The following is a 24,342-nucleotide window of genomic DNA, read 5'->3' on the forward strand; positions in this document are numbered from 1 at the left end:
TATGTAAAGTAATCATCCTGTAAGGGGAGGGATAGCTCAGTGGTTTGATCATTGGCCTGCTAAACCCAGGGTTGTGAGTTCAATCCTTGAGGGGGCCATTTAGGGTTCTGGGGCAAAAATCTGTCTGGGGCTTGGTCCTGCTTTGAGCAGGGGGGTGGACTAGATGACCTCCTGAGGTCCCTTCCAACCCTGATATTCTATGATTCTATAAGTGCCTGGGTGTTATACTTTGCAAGTCATTTTTTTGTGTTGGCAGGGGAGAAATGGGAGTGTTTATCTTTAAATCTTTGAAGCTGGCATTACTTTTTAAATATCAGGTAGCTATTTTCCATGGATCCTCAATCAAAATGAAGTATCTGCTTGATTAATAACCATTTTGAGACATGGGTGTTTCTGTAGAGTACCAGGATATATCTGTTTGATTTGGATAAACACACTTTGGATAAACACACTAGTTGTGCAGTTGCGTCACTGAATGCTAAAGTGGCAAACCAGTAGTATTTTAGCTATCTTAATTAGACTTCCTGGGAATCACACCATTTGGAAGACTGGGAAAATTCAACTCCAAAATAATATTGTTTGGTTGAATACTCAGTCAGACCATAGCGTGGTATCCTAAATTGTGTAAGCTTTTGCTTTGAAACCAGAAGGGCCTGGCCAGGGCACTGGGTCAGCGGCTGCACCAGTGGCTCAGCCCCCTTCCAGGGCTCTGGTTGGGGGCCAGACCATGTGGCTCGGCCCTGCTCCTGCTGGGGCGCAGGGTTGGGGGGCTGCACCAAGCCACCCGGCCCCGCTCTGGCCAGGGCACAGGGTCAGGGACTGCACCACAAACTCGTGGAAGCCATGGCATGGCCCCACTTCAGTTCCTACATGCCCGAGTGGGAGCTACAGGGCTGGTGCCTGCAGATGGGGCAGCGTGTAGATCCTCCTGACCGTGCCTCTGCATAGGAGCCGGAGAAGGGACATGCCACTTCTTCTGGGAGCCGCTTGAGGTAAGCACTGCTCAGAGCCTGCACCTCCTGAGCCTCTCCCCAAGTCCCTGCCCCAGCCCTGATTCCCCTCCTGCTCTGCAAACCCCTTAATCCCAGCCCGGAGCACCTCCTGCACCCCAAACCTCTCATCTCCAACCCCACCCCAGACCCCACACCCCCAGCTGGAACTTGCACCCATTCTTGCACCCCTCCGCCAGCCCTGATCCTCCTCCCGCCCTTCAAACTCCTTGGTCCCAGCCCAGAGCGTCCTCCATCTCAAACTGCTCATCCCTAGCCCCACCCCAGAGCTAGCACCTCAGCCCCAATTTTGTGAGCATTCATGGCCCTCCATATAATTTCTATTCCCCAATGTGGCCCTCGGGCCAAAAAGTTTGCCCACCCCTTTACTAGACCATCCCTGACAGGTGTTTGTCTAACTTGCTCTTAAAAATCCCCAATGCTGGAGATTCCCAACCTCCCTAGGCAACTTATTCCAATGCTTAACTACCCTGTCAGTTAGGAAGTTTTTCCTGATGTCCACTGTAAACCACCCTTGGTGCAATTTACGCCCATTGCTCCTTGTCCTGTCCTCAGAGGTTAAGAACAACAGTTTTTCTCCCTCCTCCTTGTAACAACCTTTTATGTGCTTAAAACCTGTTATCATGCCCCCTCTCAGTCTTCTCCAGACTAAACAAACCCATTTTTTTTTCAATCTTTCCTCATAGGTCATGGTTTCTAGACCTTTAATCATTTGTTGCTCTTCTCTGGACTGTCTACAGTTTGTCCACATCTTTCCTGAAATGTGGCACCCAGAACTGGACACAGTACTCCAGTTGAGGCTTAATCAGCGCGGAGTAGAGTGGAAGAATTATTTCTCGTGTCTTGCTTACAATACTCCTGCTCATGCATCCCAGAATGATGTTTGCTTATTTTGTAACAGTGCTACACTGACTCATATTTAGCTTGTGATCCACTATGACCCCCAGATCATTATCGGCAGTACTCCTTCCTAGGCAGTCATTTCCCACTTTGTATGTGTGCAACAGATTGCTCCTTCCTAAGTGGAGTACTTTGCATTTGTCCTTACTGAATTTCATCCTATTTACTTCAAACCATTTCTCCAGTTTGTCCAAATCATTTAGAATTTTAATCCTATCCTCCAAAGCACTTGCAGCTCCTCCCAGCTTGGTATCATCTGCAAACTTTATACGTGTACTCTCTATGCCATTATCTAAATTATTGATGAAGATATTGAACAGAAACGGACCCAGAACAGGTCCCTGCGGGACCCCACTTGTTATACCCTTCCAGCATGACTGTGAACCACTGATGACTACTTTCTGGGAACGATTTTCTAACCAGTTATGCACCCACCTTATAGTAGCTCCATCCAGGTTGTATTTCCCCTAGTTTGCTTATGAGAAGGTCATGCGATACAGTATCAATCAAAAGCCTTACTAAAGTCAAGATATACCACATCTACCACTTTCTCCCATCCACAAGTCTTGTTACCCTGTCAAAGAAAGCTATCTGGTTGGTTTGACACAATTTGTTCTTGACAAATCCATGCCGACTGTTGTTTATCACCTTATGATCTTCTAGGTGTTTGAAAATTGATTGCTTAATTATTTGCTCCATTATCTTTCTGGGTACAGAAGTTAAGCTGACTGGTCTGTAACATAGAATAGAATATCAGGATTGGAAGGGACCTTAGAAGATCATCTAGTCCAACCACCTGCTTCCAAATCAGGATTCTTATAGGTCATAGAAAATATAGTAGCACTCACAGGAAGAAAATCTTGCCTGTAAATTGCGTACATACTGGATACATCAGCTTTCTAATAGTAGTATCTCAATTTTTTTAACGATTTCTTTAACTTGGGGCAATTTATTCTTTTCTACTAAAAAGTTACCAGTAGCCTAGCAGCTACTAACAGTGGAAATTTTAATTCCAACAATTTGTAATATTTGCTTACAGATCTCAATCCAGTACACTTCAATAATGGACATGTCTACCACATACACATAAAATCACCTGTTTCTGAACAATTTTGCCAACATTTACATTCACCCAATCTGTCTTTTGTTTAATCTTACTGGTATGAGGTACTACAAATCAGTCTGTCTGGCCCTCTTTTTTTTCAAATCAGAGCCCACTCACCCATGGTTATTTGTCTACTCAGCTCCTTTTCTCATAAAATAATATATAGATATATAATATATGATCATTTTGTTGTCAAAACTGTTTATAAATTAGAATTTTTTTTTTATTTCTAAAAACTTTTTGTATAGAAATTTCTGTAGAAAGTTGAAACATAATGCCAAGGTACTGGTTCTGTTAAAGTTAGTTTTGATATGCTGTTAAATTATCTAGTGCTTTGATAACATGTTTGTCACCTCCAAGCTGTGATGTATTAATGCTTTATGAAAACTCTTCTACAATAGGTGTATTTTTCTTCTCTAGGTTTGCCCAAGACCCCATGTGCCTGACATTTTCTTTGATCATCTCTTATTCGCTAGCCTGAAAATACAGCTTTAAAAAGGATTCCAGACATATTTGATCTGCCAGAAAAAGCTGTTCCAAATGGACAATATGTCTATTACTAACACACCAACAAGTAATGATGCTTGTCTGAGCATTGTTCACAGCTTGATGTGCCATCGGCAAGGTGGAGAGAGTGAAACTTTTGCAAAACGAGCAATTGAAAGCTTAGTTAAAAAGCTAAAGGAGAAAAAAGATGAATTGGATTCTTTGATTACAGCTATAACTACAAATGGAGCTCATCCTAGTAAATGTGTTACGATACAGAGAACATTGGATGGAAGGCTTCAGGTTAGTCCAAATACAGACGGATATTTTTTCTATGTCTGCTAGTTGAGTAGTAGCAAAAGTGGGTGTAATAAGATTGGTGTGCACCAAAGAGGAAGATTTGCTCTATGGCATAATTTTCCCCAATTTGGAGGTGATAGAAACCCCTGTGCACACATAGTTTGTTAGGTTTGTCCCTATAACATTGACCATTTTTCTACAAATACCTGTTTTTTCAAATGTACATGCTTCAAGTTACATAGACAATTTCACATCCTGCTAAGGTGTTAACTTTTTAATATAGAGATAAAATTCTACAGTTTCTCTCATAATTTTATCTACAGACTTCTGGCAGACTTATGTGATTTGCAATTTCATAGAACTTGCGAATTTCCACCCCTTTTGTTGTGTTGGCCATTTTATTTCCAATATCACCTGTCACATTCTTATATTTTTTCCTGGGAATAATCACATTAGTTTAAATATCCACTGGGATGTCTTTTTGGATTCTTTCTATTGGATCCAGAGTTTTGGAGGATAAGTATTTTTCTAAACACGGCAGGAGAAATTTTTAGTGAATGGTACCTGCTCAGTTCTAGCCAACCTTAGTCTATTAGTAGGAAATGAGCGAAAGTTATTTTAAAAAAAATAATTTTTTTTTCCAACATTCCCAGTCGACTTTTGTCTTTAACTTCCAGGTGGCTGGTCGTAAAGGGTTCCCTCATGTGATCTATGCTCGTCTTTGGAGATGGCCTGATCTTCACAAAAATGAACTCAAGCATGTTAAATATTGTCAGTATGCTTTTGACCTAAAATGTGACAGTGTCTGTGTGAATCCTTACCATTATGAGCGAGTAGTGTCACCTGGCATCGGTAAGTAGTCCGTCGATTAAAGTGGAACAGAGGAAGTAAAGTGTAAATATTTTTTCCTTATGTTCTAGAAAATGTAGACCTAAATAAAAATGAGTGCATAATAACATAGTTAAAGACAAAGTATATTTTGGAATTACTTTTACCTTTTATTTAGTGGAAATAGTTACTGAAGTTTGCCTCAAGTTTATTCCAAAGTTATAGGAATGAAATTTGCAGTTGCTGTTTCAACCTTTCGGAACTGAATATTAAGTGGTATTTAGTTCATGTAAACTGTAGGGGAGTGATTTTAGATTGCATATTTCTGTGATATCTCAGCATAGTGTGTGTAGTCACTAACCTCAAGTTTCTGATGGTTCGTGTATATGTTTACAATGCATCAAATGAATTCATAAGCTTGTAAATGCATTTCATGGTTTTTAAAGATATATTTTTACTCTTTAAAAGATTCCTTTTTCTTTTTAAAAGATCTTTCAGGACTGACATTGCAGAGTTCTGGTAAGTAGTTAATTGTTTATAATTGATTGCATTTTAAATAGCATATTTACAAATATTCTCCCATGCTGAGGGGGGAGGGAAAGCAAGGATAGAAATGCACTTATTTCTCTAGTTAGGAGACCTTTCAAAATAGTGGTATGTGAAGCAATCTGGTGTGTGCATCATAAAAGTTATAGCCTAAGCTTTCAACTCACCTTTCATTGTTGCTCGAGTTGCACTCATTTGTAACTTTCCAAAGACTCTGATTTGGGATCAGAGCAAACATGGAAAGTTACAAGCCAAAACATTTTTTTTTGTTTCTGTTTGAACAGAATAAGTCTGACAATGTAGTATATTTACCAGCTGAGTTAGATGATAGGCGGAAAATAGACTTTTTTCCTGTGTAAAATAATATTAAAAACTAAGACTGCACAACTAATTCAAACATCTGAACTCTAACTTCAGACTTATGGCAAGTGTGCTGGAGAATAATCAAACTGGTATATTGAAAACTAGGAAACAATTAAACATTTGCTTCCAGGTATACTCAGAGAAGGAACATGACAGGGTTTCAGTTACTTGTGTAGCTGTATTGTGTATGCAACCGATGCACGGAAGCTAGGGTTTTTCTTTCCTCATAAAGGACAGATGTGGTGGGATTTTTTTGTTGGTTCAAGTACCTGGAAGTCTTGGGTATAAAAAATCAAATCAAATCAAATTGCTAAACTTTACAAATTGAAACTTTCAATAGACTAGAGTACAGGCCGGTTTGCTTTCTACTGCAGGAGTAGAAGCAATTGAAAATGATTTATTTGCACAGTATCAAGTTTGTACCAAATTTTATAGTACAGTTACTAAATACATGGTATGTATTGGTTACATAAGTATATTTTTGTGCTGCTATCTCACTACAGATATGCAACTGATAGAGAACAAAAGGAAAATATTTTAATATCCTTTGACATTTCCTAAACCAAAAACAAACACGGAATTAATGCAATGTACAAATTTTAATTTAAAACATTCAATACAGAATGCAAAAGTTAGTGTTCGTATTATTGTAACTCACCCACACTAGCCACAGAGAATATTTTGGGCTGGTAGTTGTTAAATATGAAGTTACATCTGTAGTGCTTTGCATGTATATGCACACTTCCAATGTGAGTTGCATAAAAGTAGCTTGAGAGCAAGGGATTTTTTTATGTGCAGTGTTGGTGAATTAAGTTTTTATTATAAGATATTGCATGTTTAAAGTGTTAACTTCAGTATTGCATTAATGTAAGTTAAAGTGCTTGACAGTGCATTTCCACTTTCTCACCCCCTCCAGCCATACTCTGATGAACAGAAACCAGCATGGTGTTAGTTCCCAAATTATGCATATTCTAAATTGCTATTTCAGAGGCAGCAAATGGAGCTCACCATTCTTTGGTGTGCTGTACAGTTACTTTTTACACTTCTCAGCTACTGGATGAATTGTTTGTTTATTTGTAAACTAGAGAACATGTCCCACAATGTTGTAACAAGGTCCATGTAGGTCCAAGAATGCAGCTTTAATAGTGTTGTTGTAATTGTTTGGAAGTGGAGCTGCTCCATATATTTACTTATAAATTAGTAAAATGCACTTGCACGCTTAAGGATTTAAACTTTTATTTCTTCATAGCTCCATCAAGTATGTTGGTGAAAGATGAATATGTTCATGACTTTGAGGGACAGTCATTATCTACAGCTGAAGGCCATTCAGTCCAGACCATCCAGCATCCACCAAGTAACAGGGCTTCTACTGAGACTTACAGCACCCCAGCTATGTTAGCTCCTACTGAGTCTAGCACTACCAGCACCACTAACTTTCCCAACATTCCTGTGGCTTCCACAAGTAAGAAACTTAGATTATCTGGAATATAAAATCTGAATACTTGAATGGCACAACCATTTGATCTTCTCTAAAGTGGACATTGCATAGGAAACTTGCTTTTACTTTATCAAAGTAAATAACATAAAAAGTGAGGTACTAGTGTATTCCAAACCCAGGTGGCCTGTTGATCTCAGATGTTAAAATGAGATTGTACTTGGAACCTAGAATTTGAATCAGTTTTTTTTTCTATTAACCCTCCTCCCCACCCAAACTATTGCGCTTACTGAGTTTTCTAAACTACAAAAAACTGATACACACTTGCTGAGAAACCCTTACAAACACTGTTCATTGTTGTGTTGTTTAAGTCATTGACTCTAGTATTGAACAACTGGCATGGGAATGGAAAATTTCAGTATCCCATTAAATCAGCAGGAGGGATAATAAAACTGGATATACGGAGAAGTATTATCAACCTGTGTACAGAACGGTAGTTCTTAAACTTTCTGAAGCTGAGAGGACACCCCCTCTTCTAACTTTTTTGAAAAAAATAATTGGACCTCTTGAAAAATAAGCCTTTAAAAATTGCAGACTCTCTTAAAATCTTCATGAACACGTTGGGAAGCCATAACTAATTTTTCTTAAACATTTTTTGTGAATTTAGCTATGAGGAAGTGCTCAATTCAATGAGTTATCACACAGCCCTAGAAAATGAAATCCTCTGAACTCAGATCAGGGAGTAGTAGTATGCTACCTCAGCAACATCCCTCAGTCCTTGCCTAGAGAAACCATTTGTATTTTGGGTTTTGTATCGCTCCCATCACCAAAGTATCATATTGCTCTAAGGGTGTGAAGATAATTTAGTCTTAATTTTCTTTCAGTCTTTGATGCCTCTAGTAAGTCCATGGAAATCTTATTGAAAATAAGTGTTTCTGGGGCTGAATGAAGCATGTTGCTTTTTCTGTATCTTTCAAGTGAAGCCTTTAGCTTCTCTCTTTTCACTATAGGGAAAATATCCAAAACAAAACATGAGTAAAACAAAGATATGTTTTTGTGTAAGCAAATAAAAATGTGCAGAGCAATCCCAGTCATAAGTATGCTGTCAGATTAGAAGCAAAATTAGCTGATGCTAAAAGTATCTTACTTGCAGCTTTCTAAGGTTCTTTCCTGCAATAAATATATCCTTACGTTATAGCAGCTTTATTATAATAGCCTTGATAACTGGGATGTTTTTTCCTCAGTAGGATTGTGCAGTGTCCCTCTTATAATAAAATTGTGGAATATTTATGAATGGGAAATATGTTCTTTTACCAGGTCAGCCAACCAGTATATTGACAGGTAGCCATAGTGATGGACTCTTACAGATTGCTTCAGGGCCTCAGCCAGGAACGCAGCAGAATGGGTTTACAGCTCAGCCAGCTACTTACCATCACAGTGAGTATACACATTGATGCATTCTTTTTAGTTTTTTTAAATCCATTAATAAATATTCAGGAGAAATAAAAAAAAAAATAGGAATGACATATTTAAGCTCCCTTAAATGCAAAGTAGCCCAGTCCTTTTTTTTTTTTTTTTTTTTTTTTTTTTTCCCCTCTTCTTCTTCTAGATAGTACAACAACTTGGACTGGAAGTCGAACGGCAGCGTACACACCTACTATACCTCACCACCAGAATGGACATCTTCAGCATCACCCACCTATGCCCCATCCTGGACATTACTGTAAGCATTTGTGGATTTTCAAATAGCTCTACTTTTTATGCTGTCATTGTAGGATAATGGCAGAATCTCTCTTGTGACCTTTCCCCCCACAAGTGTAAATTCTATTAATTATAAAACTATAATTACTGTGTAATCTGACAATTAAATACAAAAGCTCCATGAGAGTTGGTGCACTGTACTTTGTGCAGCATCAAAACAGACGAGCAGATTAAAATTTTAGTTGTGTTATAATGGCACCATCTAGTTTTGTAGTTAAAAACTTGTCAGTATTTCCCTTTTCAGCCTCTGTTTATAGAGCTTTATAACTTGGCTGTAAATACTTCCTTTGTCCAAATGTAGATTTTTTGAAATAATGTTTGGCCTTTTTTGGTTCAAGTTCCTGTTTCAGATCCTTGAGAAACATATTTAGAGTAAAGTCTCATTTTCTTAATAACTTACAGTACTTAGAGGCATTGCTTTTAAAGTGTAATTTATGTGCATTAAAATTTAAAAATATTGTAGAAGTTAAAAATCATTGCTGACTGGCCCCACTACAACCCAATTCTTGGGGACATTTGGCACATACATTTGCACTTACTACAAAACAAACCTGAAAATGGATATTTTTTGAAGATTCCTAGTTAGCTCTTGGCCTCAGGGCAAAATAGATTGACTTTTGTTTTTCCATGTTGTAATCTAGTAGGTTTGAATGGGATCAGTAGAGCTTAAAGGTATAGCAGATTAGATAGTTTATCTAAGAGCAAGGAGTGTGGTGAGAAAAGAACAAAAATTAAAATACTTCTCTGTTATGGAATTCAGTAATCTCTAAACACTGGGATCATTCTGGATTTCCTATTATTGTACTTATAAATTATTCTAGTTGCAGTGGTTATGCTCTGCACTTTATTCCTGAGGGGGAGATAAAATCAATTATTGCAGTAAATTACTTTGGCAGTTTTCCTGTATCATCAAAACATATTTTAGACTCTGTTGTTAAGTTTTATATTACTCCCTTACACCTGGTTCCCACTCATACATCATCTTGTTTATATGAAGTACTGGAGTTCAAAAAAATTTCTGGTGCTCAAGTTACTCATAAAGGTTTTCAATATTTACTTGGCTTTCTAATTTAATACTTTGACTTTCCTAAGTGGTGGTACCCCTGGGCTCTCTCCTTGGCCTCCTGCTCCTCTCACTTTGGGCAACTTCATCCATTGACATCTACCAACTTTATCATCTTCTCCCAGAAGCCATTGTGCCTTTGTCCATGATGCATATCCTGAACTCACCTGTAAGACCGCACATTTAATCCCTTCTAAAGATGTACTTCTGCTGTGCTGCCTATGGGGAGCATAGCCAATTTATAATAAAAATTTAGTTAACTACACTTCGGCAAGACTAAGCTGTCTGCCGACCTCTGTTTTTAGAATGACCTTGTCAGGGCTAGGACCATACCTTCTTCTCTGTTTGGAAAGTGCCTAGCACATTGTGGACTCTACCAAAACTTAATACTCAGAAATCTGTATCTTTGTGTAAAATAAACGTCATGCTTCTTTTTTTTTTTTTTTTTTTTAAAGGGCCAGTTCACAATGAACTTGCATTCCAGCCTCCTATATCAAATCATCCTGGTAAGTGCATGCTTCTGAAGAGTTGTTCAAAGCATAATGGAAAATTCAATTTATTCCATATGGGCCTGATACAAAGCCGTGTGTCACCTACTTCAAAAGCTATGCCAAGCATGTGTTACGAAGAAATAATACGTTTTGAGATAGGAAAAATTAGAAAAAACTGATTTGTTTTTTAAGCTTAAGCAATTGGTGGAATCTAAGCAGTATAGTTTTGGTGTTAAACCTAGAAAACTACCCAACTTGCAGATGCAAGGTTGTATGCAAACATTACAATAATACAGTTTGTCCCATCACACAGGTTATATCATTTGTATGATTTAAACTGTAACTTATTTTTTCATTCATTGGCCTCTACCACTGAAAGAAAAACTGGCAATGATTGAAAGCTGAATTTAACTGGTGATAAGACAGCAATGTTAATTATAAAAATATGAATTTTTATATAATCCACACTCTTCATAATGAAGTATTGTTTCATAAACATAAGTCTGAAATACTTGTTCCTTGAGGGTTTTTGTAAAAACTAGAAACCTTTGTGTCTGTCCTATTATGGTAAAAACAGTATTTCTCCTAGTATTTGCAGTGATTCTTTCTTAATTTCCTAAAAGTTAACCTGTACTATCTATCTGTATATAAAAAGTATAATTAATATGCAAATTCATTGACATTGATGTGCAGTTAGAATAATTAAGTGCAGTTGCAAGCTTAAGTTACCATGATCTCATTCCTGCCCGGGTGTTCTGTTCCATCTCTAATGTGCAAAACTTTTACTAGTAAATGCTACATAAAAATTTGAAAGCGGAGGTAGTTTTGTGCTCATTTAAGCTCTGACTACTGACTTCTTACAGATACATAAAAAAATACATGCACACACTGTTGAAAATTAAATTCCAAGTACAAATGGCAAAAGTTCTAAACCCTTGTGTCTCAGGGTTTTGCGGGATTTTTACTGTCACATTTCATTCTGTTCTTTGTCTTCTCAAGCTCCGGAGTACTGGTGTTCAATTGCTTACTTTGAAATGGATGTGCAGGTTGGGGAGACATTTAAAGTCCCTTCAAGTTGTCCAGTTGTTACTGTTGATGGTTATGTAGACCCTTCTGGAGGAGACCGCTTTTGCCTGGGCCAGCTTTCTAATGTACACAGAACAGAAGCCATTGAAAGAGCAAGGTATTTTACATGTCTTCTGGAACACCAGACTTTGGTTGTATTTTATATTTATTGTTCCAGCTTTTGGTGTATATCTTTCTTTTGAAGGTATAAGTGCCGTTATGTACATTCTGATTGATTAATAAGCTACTACAGCATGTGTCTTCCTGGGCCTTTGGGTTCATACTTCAGGTATGTTCATGCGTCTGAGTAGTGCATCAGTGGCTAGGAGTGTGCCCCTTGAGGTGGCATATAGCATTTGTTGGTTTATATAGTTGTGTGTTTTGTTTTTAAAATTATGTCAACTTTCAATTTGTGTCCTTGGGTTTGGGGAGAGAAGATTTAAACTAAGTGAAGCACGCAGGTTCTTTAGAGCATCATAGGCAAATTGAGGGAAAAAAAGATACTTGTTTTTCATTCTCCCCTCACACTTAAGTTTTGGTGAAGGAGCAGGAAAAGGACTTCAGGAACTCGTTTGATAGTGTTAAACTCCTTTCCCCATGAAACAAACAGGAATGCAACAGGACTAAAATAATTCCAAGTGTAATAGTTAATTATCTTAAAATATGGTGCATGATTGTGACATCACCAAGAGGTCATGTTGCTGTTTTGGAGCATTGCTTTAAAAGATGTGTAGAATGCTATTCTCTAATGCAGGACTGTACACTTGGATGACATTAGAGCTCTGTGTGGTCTTTCACCAACAGAAGGTGGGCCAGGGAAAGATACTACCTCACTCATTTTGTTTCTCTCATGTTTTAATACAGCACGGCTACGGCAATGCTGCAAACAATTTGGGACACTTGTCAGTGTGGATTCTTATTCTGCTGAAATAGTAGGCCCAAGTGTTGTGTTTTGCTCAGATAAGGTTTTGGAATGCAGGATCTTTGTCTCCAATTACTTTAAATGTTCCTTGACCTACGTTGCCTATCCATGCTGCTACTTCCGTAAAGTTAATGTTACATATACAATGCAGTGTGCTCATTATGCAGTATGGATGTGATATACCTTCATGCTTTTGTTGCATATCTTGCAGTTGACTGCTGCTGCTGCTAAGACTTCAACAATCCCAATTCTTTGAAAAATAGTAAATTATTCACCTTCTAGGTAAATTATTTTAAGCCTGGAATTTAGATTATGGTATAGTGGACTGCTGAGAACTCTTAAGATTTGTGTATGGTTCATTTAACAAGGTTCGAATGTGTAGCTTGTGAACATAAGTACATTGGACCTTTTCCCCTTTTTAAGGTTGCACATAGGTAAAGGGGTGCAGTTGGAATGTAAAGGTGAAGGCGACGTGTGGGTTAGGTGCCTCAGTGACCATGCAGTCTTCGTCCAGAGTTACTACTTGGATAGAGAAGCAGGGCGTGCGCCAGGAGATGCAGTTCACAAGATTTACCCAAGTGCATATATAAAGGTTGGTTTGAATATCCTGGATGACAACTGTAGGAAACAACAAATGAATCTGTTCCTTGTAAATGGCAAATTGTTTTATGAAGTGTTGAAAGAAATGTAAACCAAATAACCTAAATTATTTTTTCCCACTAAAACAAAAACTGTTTTAGCCTCTATTAGGCTAACTGGTGCCCAGTAAAGTTTTTTGTTTATTTTATTGTTGATGAATGGCTTTTTAAATTGACAGTGTTTGTTTATATGTTATGGAAGCAACCAGCCATTTCATAATTCTGTCACAAGCAATCTTAGCAGTGGTTTTGCATTTGAACAGTTTTTGTTTAAACGACTTAGTACAAAAAGTTGGTTACTTAAGCTTATAATATGGTCCAATTGTTTGTTTTTCTCATTTTGGAAAAAAAAATATTTTGAAATGTAGTAGTAAAATCTTTAAAAAATAGCTAATTTTTTAATTAAAGCATCGACATGGAAATATTGAACCAATGAATCCACCAAAAGTCAAACTTCTTATACAAAATCGTATATTTTTCTGACATTTCAGATTTAACCCACATTAAAATGATAATTTGCTTTACATATATCTCAGGGTGAAATGAGGTTTAAAACCAAACTACTGTGCTCGGCAATGTACCCAGGGCACTGGATTTCTTTCACTCACTGTAAAAACCCTCAGTCTCTGAGAGCAGAATTCTTGTGTATTTCAGTACCCTGTCTGATCATAAAAAAGCAGTGTGCCCACAAACTGAAACCTAGCTGTTCTAATTTGAGGCCTACAGCTGTCAGTATTCTGCGTAAGTAAATTGCCATGTTTCAACAAGGCTGTGACGAAAGCAGACAGGGACTCTCAAAGTTTAGGAGGACACATCTCTAATTTTTCATTTATGTTCCTCGCTTTTTGAATTTAACTACTAAGCTATGACCTTCTCCTGGATTTTGTCAGTTTGTGACAGTCTTAGCCTCTTTAGCGCACATAGATTGAATCAGGGCCTCAGTGTGGTGGGCTTTTTGTATAGCTACTAGTGCTCAAATCTTAGTCTGTAAAAACAATGGATAGAATTTTTGATCCCAATAGAAATAAAAAATCAGTTGGTAAAAGCTTGCCTGTATCTAGGGAGACTAACTCTGTGGTGTTACGATTTTTAATTTCTCGTATACATAATAGCAGTGATATCATTGGCTCTCATGAACGCTTTCCCTCAGTGGTTAAGATAAATCTATGTGATGCAGGACTTTATATTTTTTTAAAGGTGTTTGATTTACGCCAATGTCATCGTCAGATGCAGCAGCAGGCTGCCACGGCACAAGCTGCAGCTGCTGCCCAGGCTGCAGCAGTAGCTGGAAACATCCCTGGACCAGGATCAGTAGGTGGAATAGCCCCAGCTATCAGTAAGTACATTAAGTAATTTCTTTGCTCTTTTTAAAGAAAAACACCCTATAGTGAATGGGGACCATATATCTATGCTTATTCACGCTTCAGACTTACTCTTATTTGTCAAGTAAATAAGAATATCTATTTCTGTAGCTTCTCTGCACACAAAGCTCCCATTGTGAAGTCTGTGGGAATTCCGGGTGTGAACATGGCTGCAGAATTTGTCTCTATAAAAGGAGTGAGACAAAGTATGCTGCTTCCGAAGCACAAAGGTCAAACAGTATAACTACTTTCCTCGAAACGAAGTTGTATCTCCACCTCCTAAAACAGAGCTTGAAAAATTTCCCAGAGAGCTCTAAATGTACTAGTCAGCTGCAAAAAAATGAGGAAGGGGTGTGAGACTCGGGCCCATCACTGAGGTCTAGGGGAAACAGCCATATAAAAAGCTTGTTCTGGAGGAACGTGTTGGGATCTGTCACTGAGCTTGCCCTGAATTTTGCTGAGAAGAAAGAGTTTTATTTTAAAATAAGTGCCCAAGTTTAGGCTCCTAAGGTCCTATTTAGGCACCTAAATAAGTAGCCAGGCTTTTGAAAATGCTGGACGCTTACTTAAGCACATCAATCTTCTCTAGCTTCTGTCTTGCTGTTGGCAAGTAGATTATTTCAAGCCATTTCAGAGAACATTGAAAATGTTGTGGCCAAAATAATTTAACTTGTTAATATTAACAGAAAGCAACAGTCCTATTTAATTATCAATTGCCATATTCATATTTTCTTCTGTTTCATTAAACATGAACAAAACAATATAAAGAGCAACAGAATAATTTGGGTAAGCGTTTTTTTTAAATGGAGTACATTTTTGTCTGCTTTAAAACAAAAAAAATCTTCCTTGAGAAGGCAACCTGTAGTCTGTACCAACTTTACACTGTTGGGAAATGTTTATTGCGACGTTAAATTCACTGAAATAGAGGTTTAAAATGGAAATACAAACAGGTCTCATTAATAGCACATTTCAAATGACAATTATGGCTTTAGGCCCCTCTCTACAAATATTTTAAAGAAATCACGTTAGCAGCAAATAAACTGCAGTAAATGTTGGAGGTTTCCCAACACCATTTGTATAGTCCTGTTAGGTTATTGTGTTGAAATGGAAAACTGAGATTGACTCCATATATATGCTTGTATACAGACGGTTGATCTGGATAAATTACATATACAGATTTGGAAGTCCTTTTTGCTTGCTTTTTGTTTAATTTGGATTTGTCTCTTTTGGGCCATTTTGAATCAAGATGGCTATATATTGAATTGTCAGTACTTTCTCATAAGGCTGACCAGTCTACTGTTCACTTAATTCCAGATATAAGTATTTCTAGCTGTACTTAACTTTCTAAAATAGGCTTTTAAGACTGGCTTGCATCACATAACTATTTTCAGGTTAACTGGTTGTATCTGATTGCTTATACAGGTTTACAAGGATACATAGTCACATAAATCAAAAAGTAGAGTTGGGAAAACCTATGTATCTGTAGCACATCTATAAATGTTGATTGGTATGGTTTGTGGAGAGGGAGAACTGTACATGGAGGAACAGCTGAGCAAACGGGTTACTATGTAGAATTGGCTAGGTGTTGCGTAAAACTGGCTTGGTAAAACAGCATGTCTGAGGAAACTAAATACACATGAACATTTACTCAAAACCTCTTATTTAGGTTTGTCAGCTGCTGCTGGAATCGGCGTAGATGATCTTCGCCGCTTGTGCATACTTAGGATGAGTTTTGTGAAAGGTTGGGGGCCTGATTACCCAAGACAGAGCATCAAAGAAACACCCTGTTGGATTGAAATTCATTTACACCGGGCCCTCCAGCTTCTAGATGAAGTACTTCATACCATGCCTATTGCAGACCCGCAACCTCTGGACTGAGATCCCTCTGCACACTGCTGTGGGCCGTTGTAGTGTTGGGATGGTGGATTGTAAAATACAATTCTGTTTATAACCTGAAGATATACTTTACTTTTGTTCTGCTTAATCTTTTAAAACCAGGTTTTAAAAATGTGTTTGCCTTCTTGCTCTTAGCAGAAAGAAACTGAACATGCAGAAATTGGATTTCAAGTTAATTTTTCAGAACTTTACTGTCCCAGCAGGTGGCTCAGAGCTTAAAGTAAAGGCCATATGGGTACTTTCAAAGGGATTCAACACAGTACTGGTAACTTTGATCTGCTCTGTTATGGCAACTTGCTGATAAGCCTCATGAGACCCTTTTGTATGCAGAAAATATATATTTATATCTGAAAATTCTTTCTAATCACCGTAAACATTTTCCTTAAAACAACTTTATAGTTACTGAAATCTTGCATTTAATTCTTTTAGGGAACAAATCGTTAGCAACAGATATTTCTTTATCTTGATGAATATCTTGCTGTGATTTTCCAGATTGAAGGGTACAAACTGCCAAAAATGAGGAATATGTTGTTGATAATAATTAAAAGTAGCTTGGAAAAAGAAAATGTTTCTTTTCCTTTATTATATTTTAAAAAGATGTCTTAGATTTTTATTTATATAGGCACACTTTTTAAAACACTAACAGGAGTGGATACTTTCAGTGCTGGCACTCAGTTTAAATATAACATGAAATATCCAATCTGTAAAATTGCCAATTAAATGACATAATGCATATCCTAATGGCAGGAACATGTTTTCATAACTACTGCTGACTTCTGTGATCTAAATACAAAGGAAAAAAGTCAGACTTGGCATTTGTCTAAAATGGGTAGCTTGATTGTTTATACTTAATTTGAAAAGTGATAACTTGCATATACCATTAAATCACATACATTATGACATCAGTATTTAGGATCCAGTTTTTGTATCTGTTCACCATTTCCACTCAGGGCAAGATGACAAACTTGTTTTTATACCTCTTGGTTATTTTAAGCCTGATGCCATCAGTGACCTCATCAATTGGCAATGACTTTGTATGGAGAATTTAAAGTAGAAAAACTTGCAAATGTATTGACTGTATGACAGTTACAATATGTATGCTTTCTCTCTAGTTAATAGTATAAATAAAATTCTGAAAACCCCAATTTATACAATTGTATTTTGTTTGCTTATATTAAATATTTTGTCTTCTCTTTCAGTCCACTAATGTAGAGTAATTGGTCACTTTTCCTTGAAAGATCATCATCAGCCAATAGCATTAAGATTTATGTAACTTCCACCCTAAATTTTAGTATTTTTCATGAGGGTTCTTCTAAGCTTTTCTTTCTTTTCTGTACTTGTTGAGATGTAGCAAGAGTTGTTGTTTCTTAGCGACTGGGTATGGCATTTGTGTGGGGAATTGGAACTTGAAGAAATGGCCCAGAACTACCGAGTGCAAATCCAGTGCTGCATTCAAACACTGTTAATTCAGTCTGCCTGCATTGTTATGTTGAGCCAATCTAATAGAACAGTTTCAGCAGGTAACACAATAAGAAACAGTCTTGAAACATAATTCAAGGGGTTTTTTTGTTTGTTTTTTGCCACATTCCTTGCATCATATCAAGAATCTGCAGAAGACTGTGATAGCATTTAGATAGAGCCCTTTTCATCCATAGAGCTCAGAGTACTTTAGAAAAGTAGTCTGTGGTTGTCATTCCCATATTACAGATGTGCACACAAGTCAAATGACTTGCCCAAATTAGTGACAGCTGGGGTGTTTTTCTTAGGTGGTTGGATGCTTCTAACCATTTGGTCAAAGATCCTGACTCATCCTAGCCCACGTCCAGACTAACCCGCGGCATCGGCGGGTTAAAATCGATTGCTTGGGGATCGATATATCGCGTCTAGTCTGGACGCGATGTATCGATCCCCGAGCGCGCTTACATCGATTCCGGAACTCCATCAACCCGAACGGAGTTCCGGAATCGACACGGAGAGCCGCGGACATCGATGCCGCGCCGTCTGGACGGGTGAGTACCTCGATTTTAGAAATTCGACTTCAGCTACGTTATTCACGTAGCTGAAGTTGCGTATCTAAAATCGATTTTAATACCCTAGTCTGGACGTGGCCCTAAAAACAAACAAACAAAAATGGTCTCTGGAAGAAGGTTTTTTCTGTTGATGGAACTAGTAAAGCCTGACCGCAGGCTCTTCTTACCCATCTGGCTGTTGAATTATCTGCTGTGCTCTTAATCCTGGATTCTTGGTTCCTGACCACTTGGAAAATGTACAAACTTTTGACAAGTTAATTGTCGTGGGGCAGTTTGCATGAACTGGATTCTGTGTGGCTTCCCTATGAAGAATTTTATGCATCTCCTAAAGGCACTCATCATTTCAGTTTATAATTGTTGATCTTTGCACAGCTACATCAAAGAAATCCTCCAGAACTTTGCATATACTTGTGTCCCCAAGCTTTCTGCCAGCTTGATGGTATACTGTAAGATTCCCTCTACTTGATTTAAAATAAACCAAATCAAATACTTTATTGTGGCCTGAAAGGAATCAACAGATGAGGCTGTATATTCAGAGGCATCACAAACAGGAGCAATGATCTCTCCCTTCAATTCTTGTAAACAGCATCTGGAATACGTGTTCAGATTCAGGCAAATGAGTATTCAGATTAGAGCAACAAATTCAGATGACTAACAAATTAACCAAAAGTAAAAATTCCAGGTTTATAATCAGGAAAAATTTCCTGCCAGGTGTGTGAGAGTGAAACTGGATGGATGCCCCATCCTGGAGACACTTAAAACAAATAAGAACAATCTTGAGCTGGCATGGGGATGGACTAGAGCAGCAGTTCCCAAGCTCTTTTGGCTGCAACTCCCTTTCAGAGATTCATGTCCCATGTGTACTCTCCTCTTTGTAAGAGACAGTATTTCCGTTGATGCCTGGAGTCTGGAAGCCCATCCCAACTGGGGCACCCTGCAGCTGGCCAGTGGGCATCATCTTCCCAGGATATGTGCCGGGGGGGCAGTCTCAGCAGGACACACAGCTGGGCTGCACCCCTCTCCTCATACCTCCATCCCTGCAGTCTCCTAGAATCACTCTCAGGCTGCAGGCTCCTCTGGTCGTGGCATGATTCCAAGCATGCATGTGGAAGAGCCTGAGTGGGCAGGAGGAACTACCTACCAAGGGGGTTAATGGACATCGGCCTCTGGAGAGGTGAGCAGACTGAAATATGCCTCCACCTCCTGTGCAGGGAGAGGCCATGCCCCATTACTTCTCATCCCTTCCTCGTTCTTCTGGCCTCAGAGCAGGAGCTGCAGATAGTGAGAGGATAGTCAGGGCCTCACATCCTCTGATAACTAGGGCCTTACCAAATTCACAGCCATGAAAAACACATCACAGACCATGAAATCTGGTCTTTTGTGTGCTTTTACCCTATACTATACAGATTTGACAGGGGGAGTCCAGCGTTTCTCAATTTGAGGGTCCTGACCCTAAAGGCATTTGCAAGATGGGGGTATCATAACCTTAGTCCCAGATTTGGACCTTAGCGTCCAAAATATGGGGGTTAGCATGAAAACCTCCAAGCTTAGTTACCAGCTTGGACCTGGTACTTGCTGCCACCACCCAAAAAATTAGAGTGTTTTGGGGCACTCTGGTCCCCCTGAAAAAAACCTTCCCTGGGGACCCCAAGACCCAAATCCCTTGAGTCTCACAACAAAGGGAAATAATCCTTTTTCCCTTCCCCCCTCCAGGTGCTCCTGGAGAGATACACAGACACAAGCTCTGTGAAACTACACAGAGTGACTCCCCCTCTCTGTTCCCAGTCCTGGAAACAAAAAGTACTTTCCTCTTCACCCAGAGGAAATGCAAAATCAGGCTAGCAAATTCAACACACACAGATTTCCCCCTGATTTCTTCCTCCCACCAATTCCCTGGTGAGTACAGACTCAATTTCCCTGAAATTTCCCAGAAAAGAAAACTCCAACAGGTCTTAAAAGAAAGCTTTATATAAAAAGAAAGAAAAATACATACAAATGGTCTCTCTGTATTAAGGTGACGAAATACAGGGTCAATTGCTTAAAAGAATATTGAATAAACAGCCTTATTCAAAAAGAATACAAATCAAAGCACTCCAGCACTTATATTCATGCAAATACCAAAGAAAAGAAACCATGTAACTTACTATCTGATCTCTTTGTCCTTACACTTAGAAACAGAAGATTAGAAAGCAGAACTACTTCTCCAAAGCTCAGAGAAAGCAGGCAGACAGACAAAGACCCTCAGACACAAACTTCCCTCCACCCAGAGTTGAAAAAATCCGGTTTCCTGTTTGGTCCTCTGGTCAGGTGCTTCAGGTGAAAGAGACATTAACCCTTAGCTATCTGTTTATGACAGGGGGTCACAGTATTGCCACCCTTCTGCGCTGCCTTCAGACCTGGGCAACTGGAGAGCGGTAGCAGTTGGCTCTTATCCTGGATTCTTTTCAGGAAAGCATTGATACTAGAAGGCTTGACTCTCAGTTGCATTTAAAGTAGAATGGTTGGGATTATTTCCACCATATTTGGACAGCTTCTCCACAAAGCTTAAAATTGAAATTTAGTTTTACTTCAGCCTCGTCCCCACTGGCATTAAAATGGTGGCATTTAGATGCCAAAGTTAGAGGATTTGGAGATAAACTGCCAATGAAATGATTTTTAAATGGTTCAAAAAACTGTTTAATGATTTTCTTTGCCAGTGTAAACTGGGGACACAATCCCCTTTGAATTCCTATTTAGGCTTTATCTGCGCTGTGAACAAGGAGTATGATTCCTCTGCTTGTGTACACATGTTAGCTCCTGTTGAGGGAGTGTGTGAGTATAAATAGCAGTATAGCCATTCGATAGCATAAGTAGTGGCAGTGCAGGCACAGCTGAGCCGTGTCGAGTACGTATCCACCGGTTTCAGGCATGTTTATTCAGCATGACCAAGCCAGGCCTCTGCTGCCATGCTACACAGCTATTTAAAGTTGCACTAGCTTGATGAGAGCTAGCACAAGTGTGTGAGCATAAGCAAGAGAGTCACACCTCTCGTTCATAGTGTACATATACCTTTAGAAACCATTTACTAGGCTTAGGCTTAGTCTTCAAATGATTCTTCTAGACTTGACTGGGAAAAGTTTCTGAGAATGATCTATCCGTCTAGCTCCTTGCCTGGCCCCCATCACGTCACTACCTAGTGGCTTTATTCTCTGAACACCCCTCTAAGGTTGGGAAATACTATTTCCCTTTTTACAGATAGGGATTTGAGGTACTGAGAGATGAAATGTCTGAGGTCACAAGGAAGTCTGTAGCAGAGGCAGATATTGAACCTATGTCTGAGTTGTGCTCTTACCTTAACTGCAAGAATGTACTTCCTTAACAATTTATGAGATGTCTATGCACTGTCCACACTGGTTGGGCAAATATTATTTAAATTGTATTACCAGGACATTTTTTAAAACTTTCAGTGCCAGGCCTGGTCCACACTACGCACTTAAATCGATTTTAAACAGCGTTAAATCGATTTAACGCTGTACCCGTCCACACTACAACACACTTTAAATCGATTTTAAGGGCTCTTAAAATCGATTTCTGTACTCCTCCCCAACGAGAGGAGTAACGCTAAAATCGATATTACTATATCGATTTAGGGTTAGTGTGGACGGAAATTGAAGTTATTGGCCTCATCATTTTACAGTAGCTACCCACAGTGCACCACTCCAGAAATCGACGCTAGCCTCGGACAATGGACGCACACCACCGAATTAATGTGCCCTAGTGTGGACGCATAAAATCGATTTTATAATATCGGTTTTATAAAACCGGTTTTAGTTATTTCGATTTTATGCTGTAGTGAAGACGTAGCCCCAGTGTGAATGGCATCTTTGTCTCTTCTTTGAACCATTCAGTTCTTATGTACTTCCCTTTGGCATGGACTGGTCTCTTGGCATTTCTACAGTATCACATACAGTGAGGTCCACTTTCTGAGTGGGACTTCTAGGTGCTACTGTAATACAATTAATTAAAAAAAATACCCAAGATGGTTCGTTCTTTAGGTGGCATCCAGACTTTACTTGAGTTAAGAAATTTCCACTCCTTCTCCTGTGCTACTTAATTCGTATTCCTTCACACCATGAGAGGGAGCACCTTGAGCATAAAGTACTGTCAACATCCAAAGGAATTCTATTCATTTGAGTGTGTTTTATTTTATAAAGAAGACTTTGAAGAAAAACAGTCGTTAAGAAGAGTTGTTTTGTTTGACTATGCTTATTTCTGTGGTGTATGTATTTGGTGGTTTCTGTATCCGGTGACAATTAAGGTCTCTTCTAGGAGATTGCCACTCTTCTGGAGGCAGAGACATACAAGGTGGCCCTCTGATCACTTTTGCGTTCTTCTGAGGCACCATTGGCTGGATTCCTGTACCTCTGATGCAGCTAGTCAGCACGTTATCACTGAACATGGTACCTTCCTTGACATTCTCCATGAGACACCTTTACCCAGATGCTCCAAGATCTAGACTGGTGGACAGTGAGGTTGTAGAAAGAATACTTTGCCCTTTCATAGGGTGTTATCTGTTCAAAGCACTTTGCAAACACTATTAAAGCATTTATCTACCCAACATTTCTGAAGATCCGATCTGGGATATCCCATTTTATTCTGTCAATATTTTTACTGTGCATGTTCCATGGATTTTGACTCTGCTTTTGAGTTGTCTGAAAACTTAATTTGGGGAGCTCTGCTAACAGTAGGAATACAGTCTAGAAAATGCCGAGAGATTGGATGCTGTTGGCTCCTAGTTACCTTATGCACATGTGAAAGTGCTTCATCACTCTGGAATTACAGAACTCAACATTTTGAAGGTTGATGAATTCATCTAGTACTTTCTGGCTCCAGTACCTATATCTCTCGTGTTTTGAGTTTGGTAGCTTTACTAAGCCAAGATACAATTGGATTGGTTACTGTAAAGCATACAGAGCCCAAAATGCACCATGGAAGTTTTCTTTTGAGCACGAAAGCCTAGTGAACAGTAATACATGTAGCCATTGCATGTATATACTGTAGTTAATTTTATTGAAAATTCTGTAACAGAGTATGTTTTTGATTAAAAAAAGGTAAAGATTAAAATCTTTGGCTTCTTCGTTACTTTGTTCAGTGGACAGCTTCTATGCATTTTTTTTAATTGGCTGTCAGTACTGCAAATTGAAGCAGTGAGAGAGCACCATTTTAGCTAAGGTAGCCATTTTAGGCTGCATCACATTAGAGTCCTGGCTTGGAGAGCATGTAGTTTAATAATATATTCCTGTTTGCATTATAGTATGGTTCACAGTGTGGTAGGCACTGACTGTACATGAGGACAACTAAGGCCTGTATAAGTACAGAAGTTGGACCAGTTTAACCTAAATTAGTTCAAACTGCTGGATCTCTTGTGTGTGTAGACACACTTATATTGGTTTAGAACTTGTTTTATTGGTTTAGATTATGCCTATGAAGTTTCTGACACAAGCTGAATATACGTAAATTGAGTGTAAACCAGCATTAGAGTGTACACACAAGTTGCACCAGTTGAAATTGAGATAAAATCACACCTTTAATTATATCAGTATAATTCTGCCGATAAAGTTTTTTGTTAACATTGTACCTTGAGTCTGCATGCAAAGTCAAGGATAATTCCATAATCTTAATCTAAAACCATGGCAGTTTGTGTGAATTACTTTGTGTGCGAGGAGAACTTTAAACTGCGTGCTCTTTTTATTCTCTTTGCAAAATGCTTTCCTGGCTTGCCATTCCTCCCTCATCTTTGGCTTGGTGCCCTCCATGAGGACTTCCACCCCTAGAAAATTACGGGGCATAATATGTAGCACTTAATAGGAGTATTTACTGGAATGGAAAAGTTGTGCTGGGGACATCTCAGTTGTGGCATAATTTTTAAATGCCTAATTCTGGGGTAGATGTCCTTCCTTTTGCTTGCAAAAGACAGTCACGGAAAACGGTAATTGTGATGGGGAAGAGATTAGATGCATTTTCAAAATCTGAATAAAAGTTTGGAAAGCTTAGAATTTTAAATGTTTGGAATTGAACTGAATAGATGGTTGAAGACTTAAAGCTATGGAACAGTTAAATGGGAAGGGCAAAGAACTTTCCCTGTAAAGTTATATTACAATAG

The 24,342-nt window shown here is 38.6% G+C and overlaps 1 protein-coding gene across 3 annotated transcripts in view; it reads left to right on the forward strand.

The window, feature by feature from the left end:
• The window catches only part of SMAD4 (SMAD family member 4), a 43,100-nt gene extending 25,785 nt beyond the window's left edge, over window positions 1-17,315 (forward strand). The window contains exons 2-12 of one of the 3 annotated variants that reach the window (XR_007773259.1): window positions 3,436-3,804; window positions 4,479-4,653; window positions 5,119-5,148; window positions 6,788-7,000; window positions 8,291-8,410; window positions 8,583-8,696; window positions 10,253-10,303; window positions 11,288-11,471; window positions 12,699-12,867; window positions 13,568-13,654; window positions 14,111-14,209. Coding sequence is in view for 1 of the 3 variants with exons in the window: in XM_050944734.1 (XP_050800691.1) it covers window positions 3,556-3,804; window positions 4,479-4,653; window positions 5,119-5,148; window positions 6,788-7,000; window positions 8,291-8,410; window positions 8,583-8,696; window positions 10,253-10,303; window positions 11,288-11,471; window positions 12,699-12,867; window positions 14,111-14,249; window positions 15,941-16,152 (1,656 nt within the window). In the remaining 2 variants the exon portion in view is untranslated. Of the gene's footprint in view, window positions 1-3,435; window positions 3,805-4,478; window positions 4,654-5,118; window positions 5,149-6,787; window positions 7,001-8,290; window positions 8,411-8,582; window positions 8,697-10,252; window positions 10,304-11,287; window positions 11,472-11,558; window positions 11,643-12,698; window positions 12,868-13,567; window positions 13,655-14,110; window positions 14,250-15,940 lie in introns of those variants that run through there. The other 2 variants (XM_050944734.1, XR_007773260.1) reach the window with 2 other exon arrangements.
• Window positions 17,316-24,342: the final 7,027 nt, after the last annotated feature.

This window comes from Gopherus flavomarginatus, chromosome 3 (genome assembly GCF_025201925.1).
Source record: "Gopherus flavomarginatus isolate rGopFla2 chromosome 3, rGopFla2.mat.asm, whole genome shotgun sequence".
Classification (NCBI taxonomy): domain Eukaryota; kingdom Metazoa; phylum Chordata; order Testudines; family Testudinidae; genus Gopherus; species Gopherus flavomarginatus.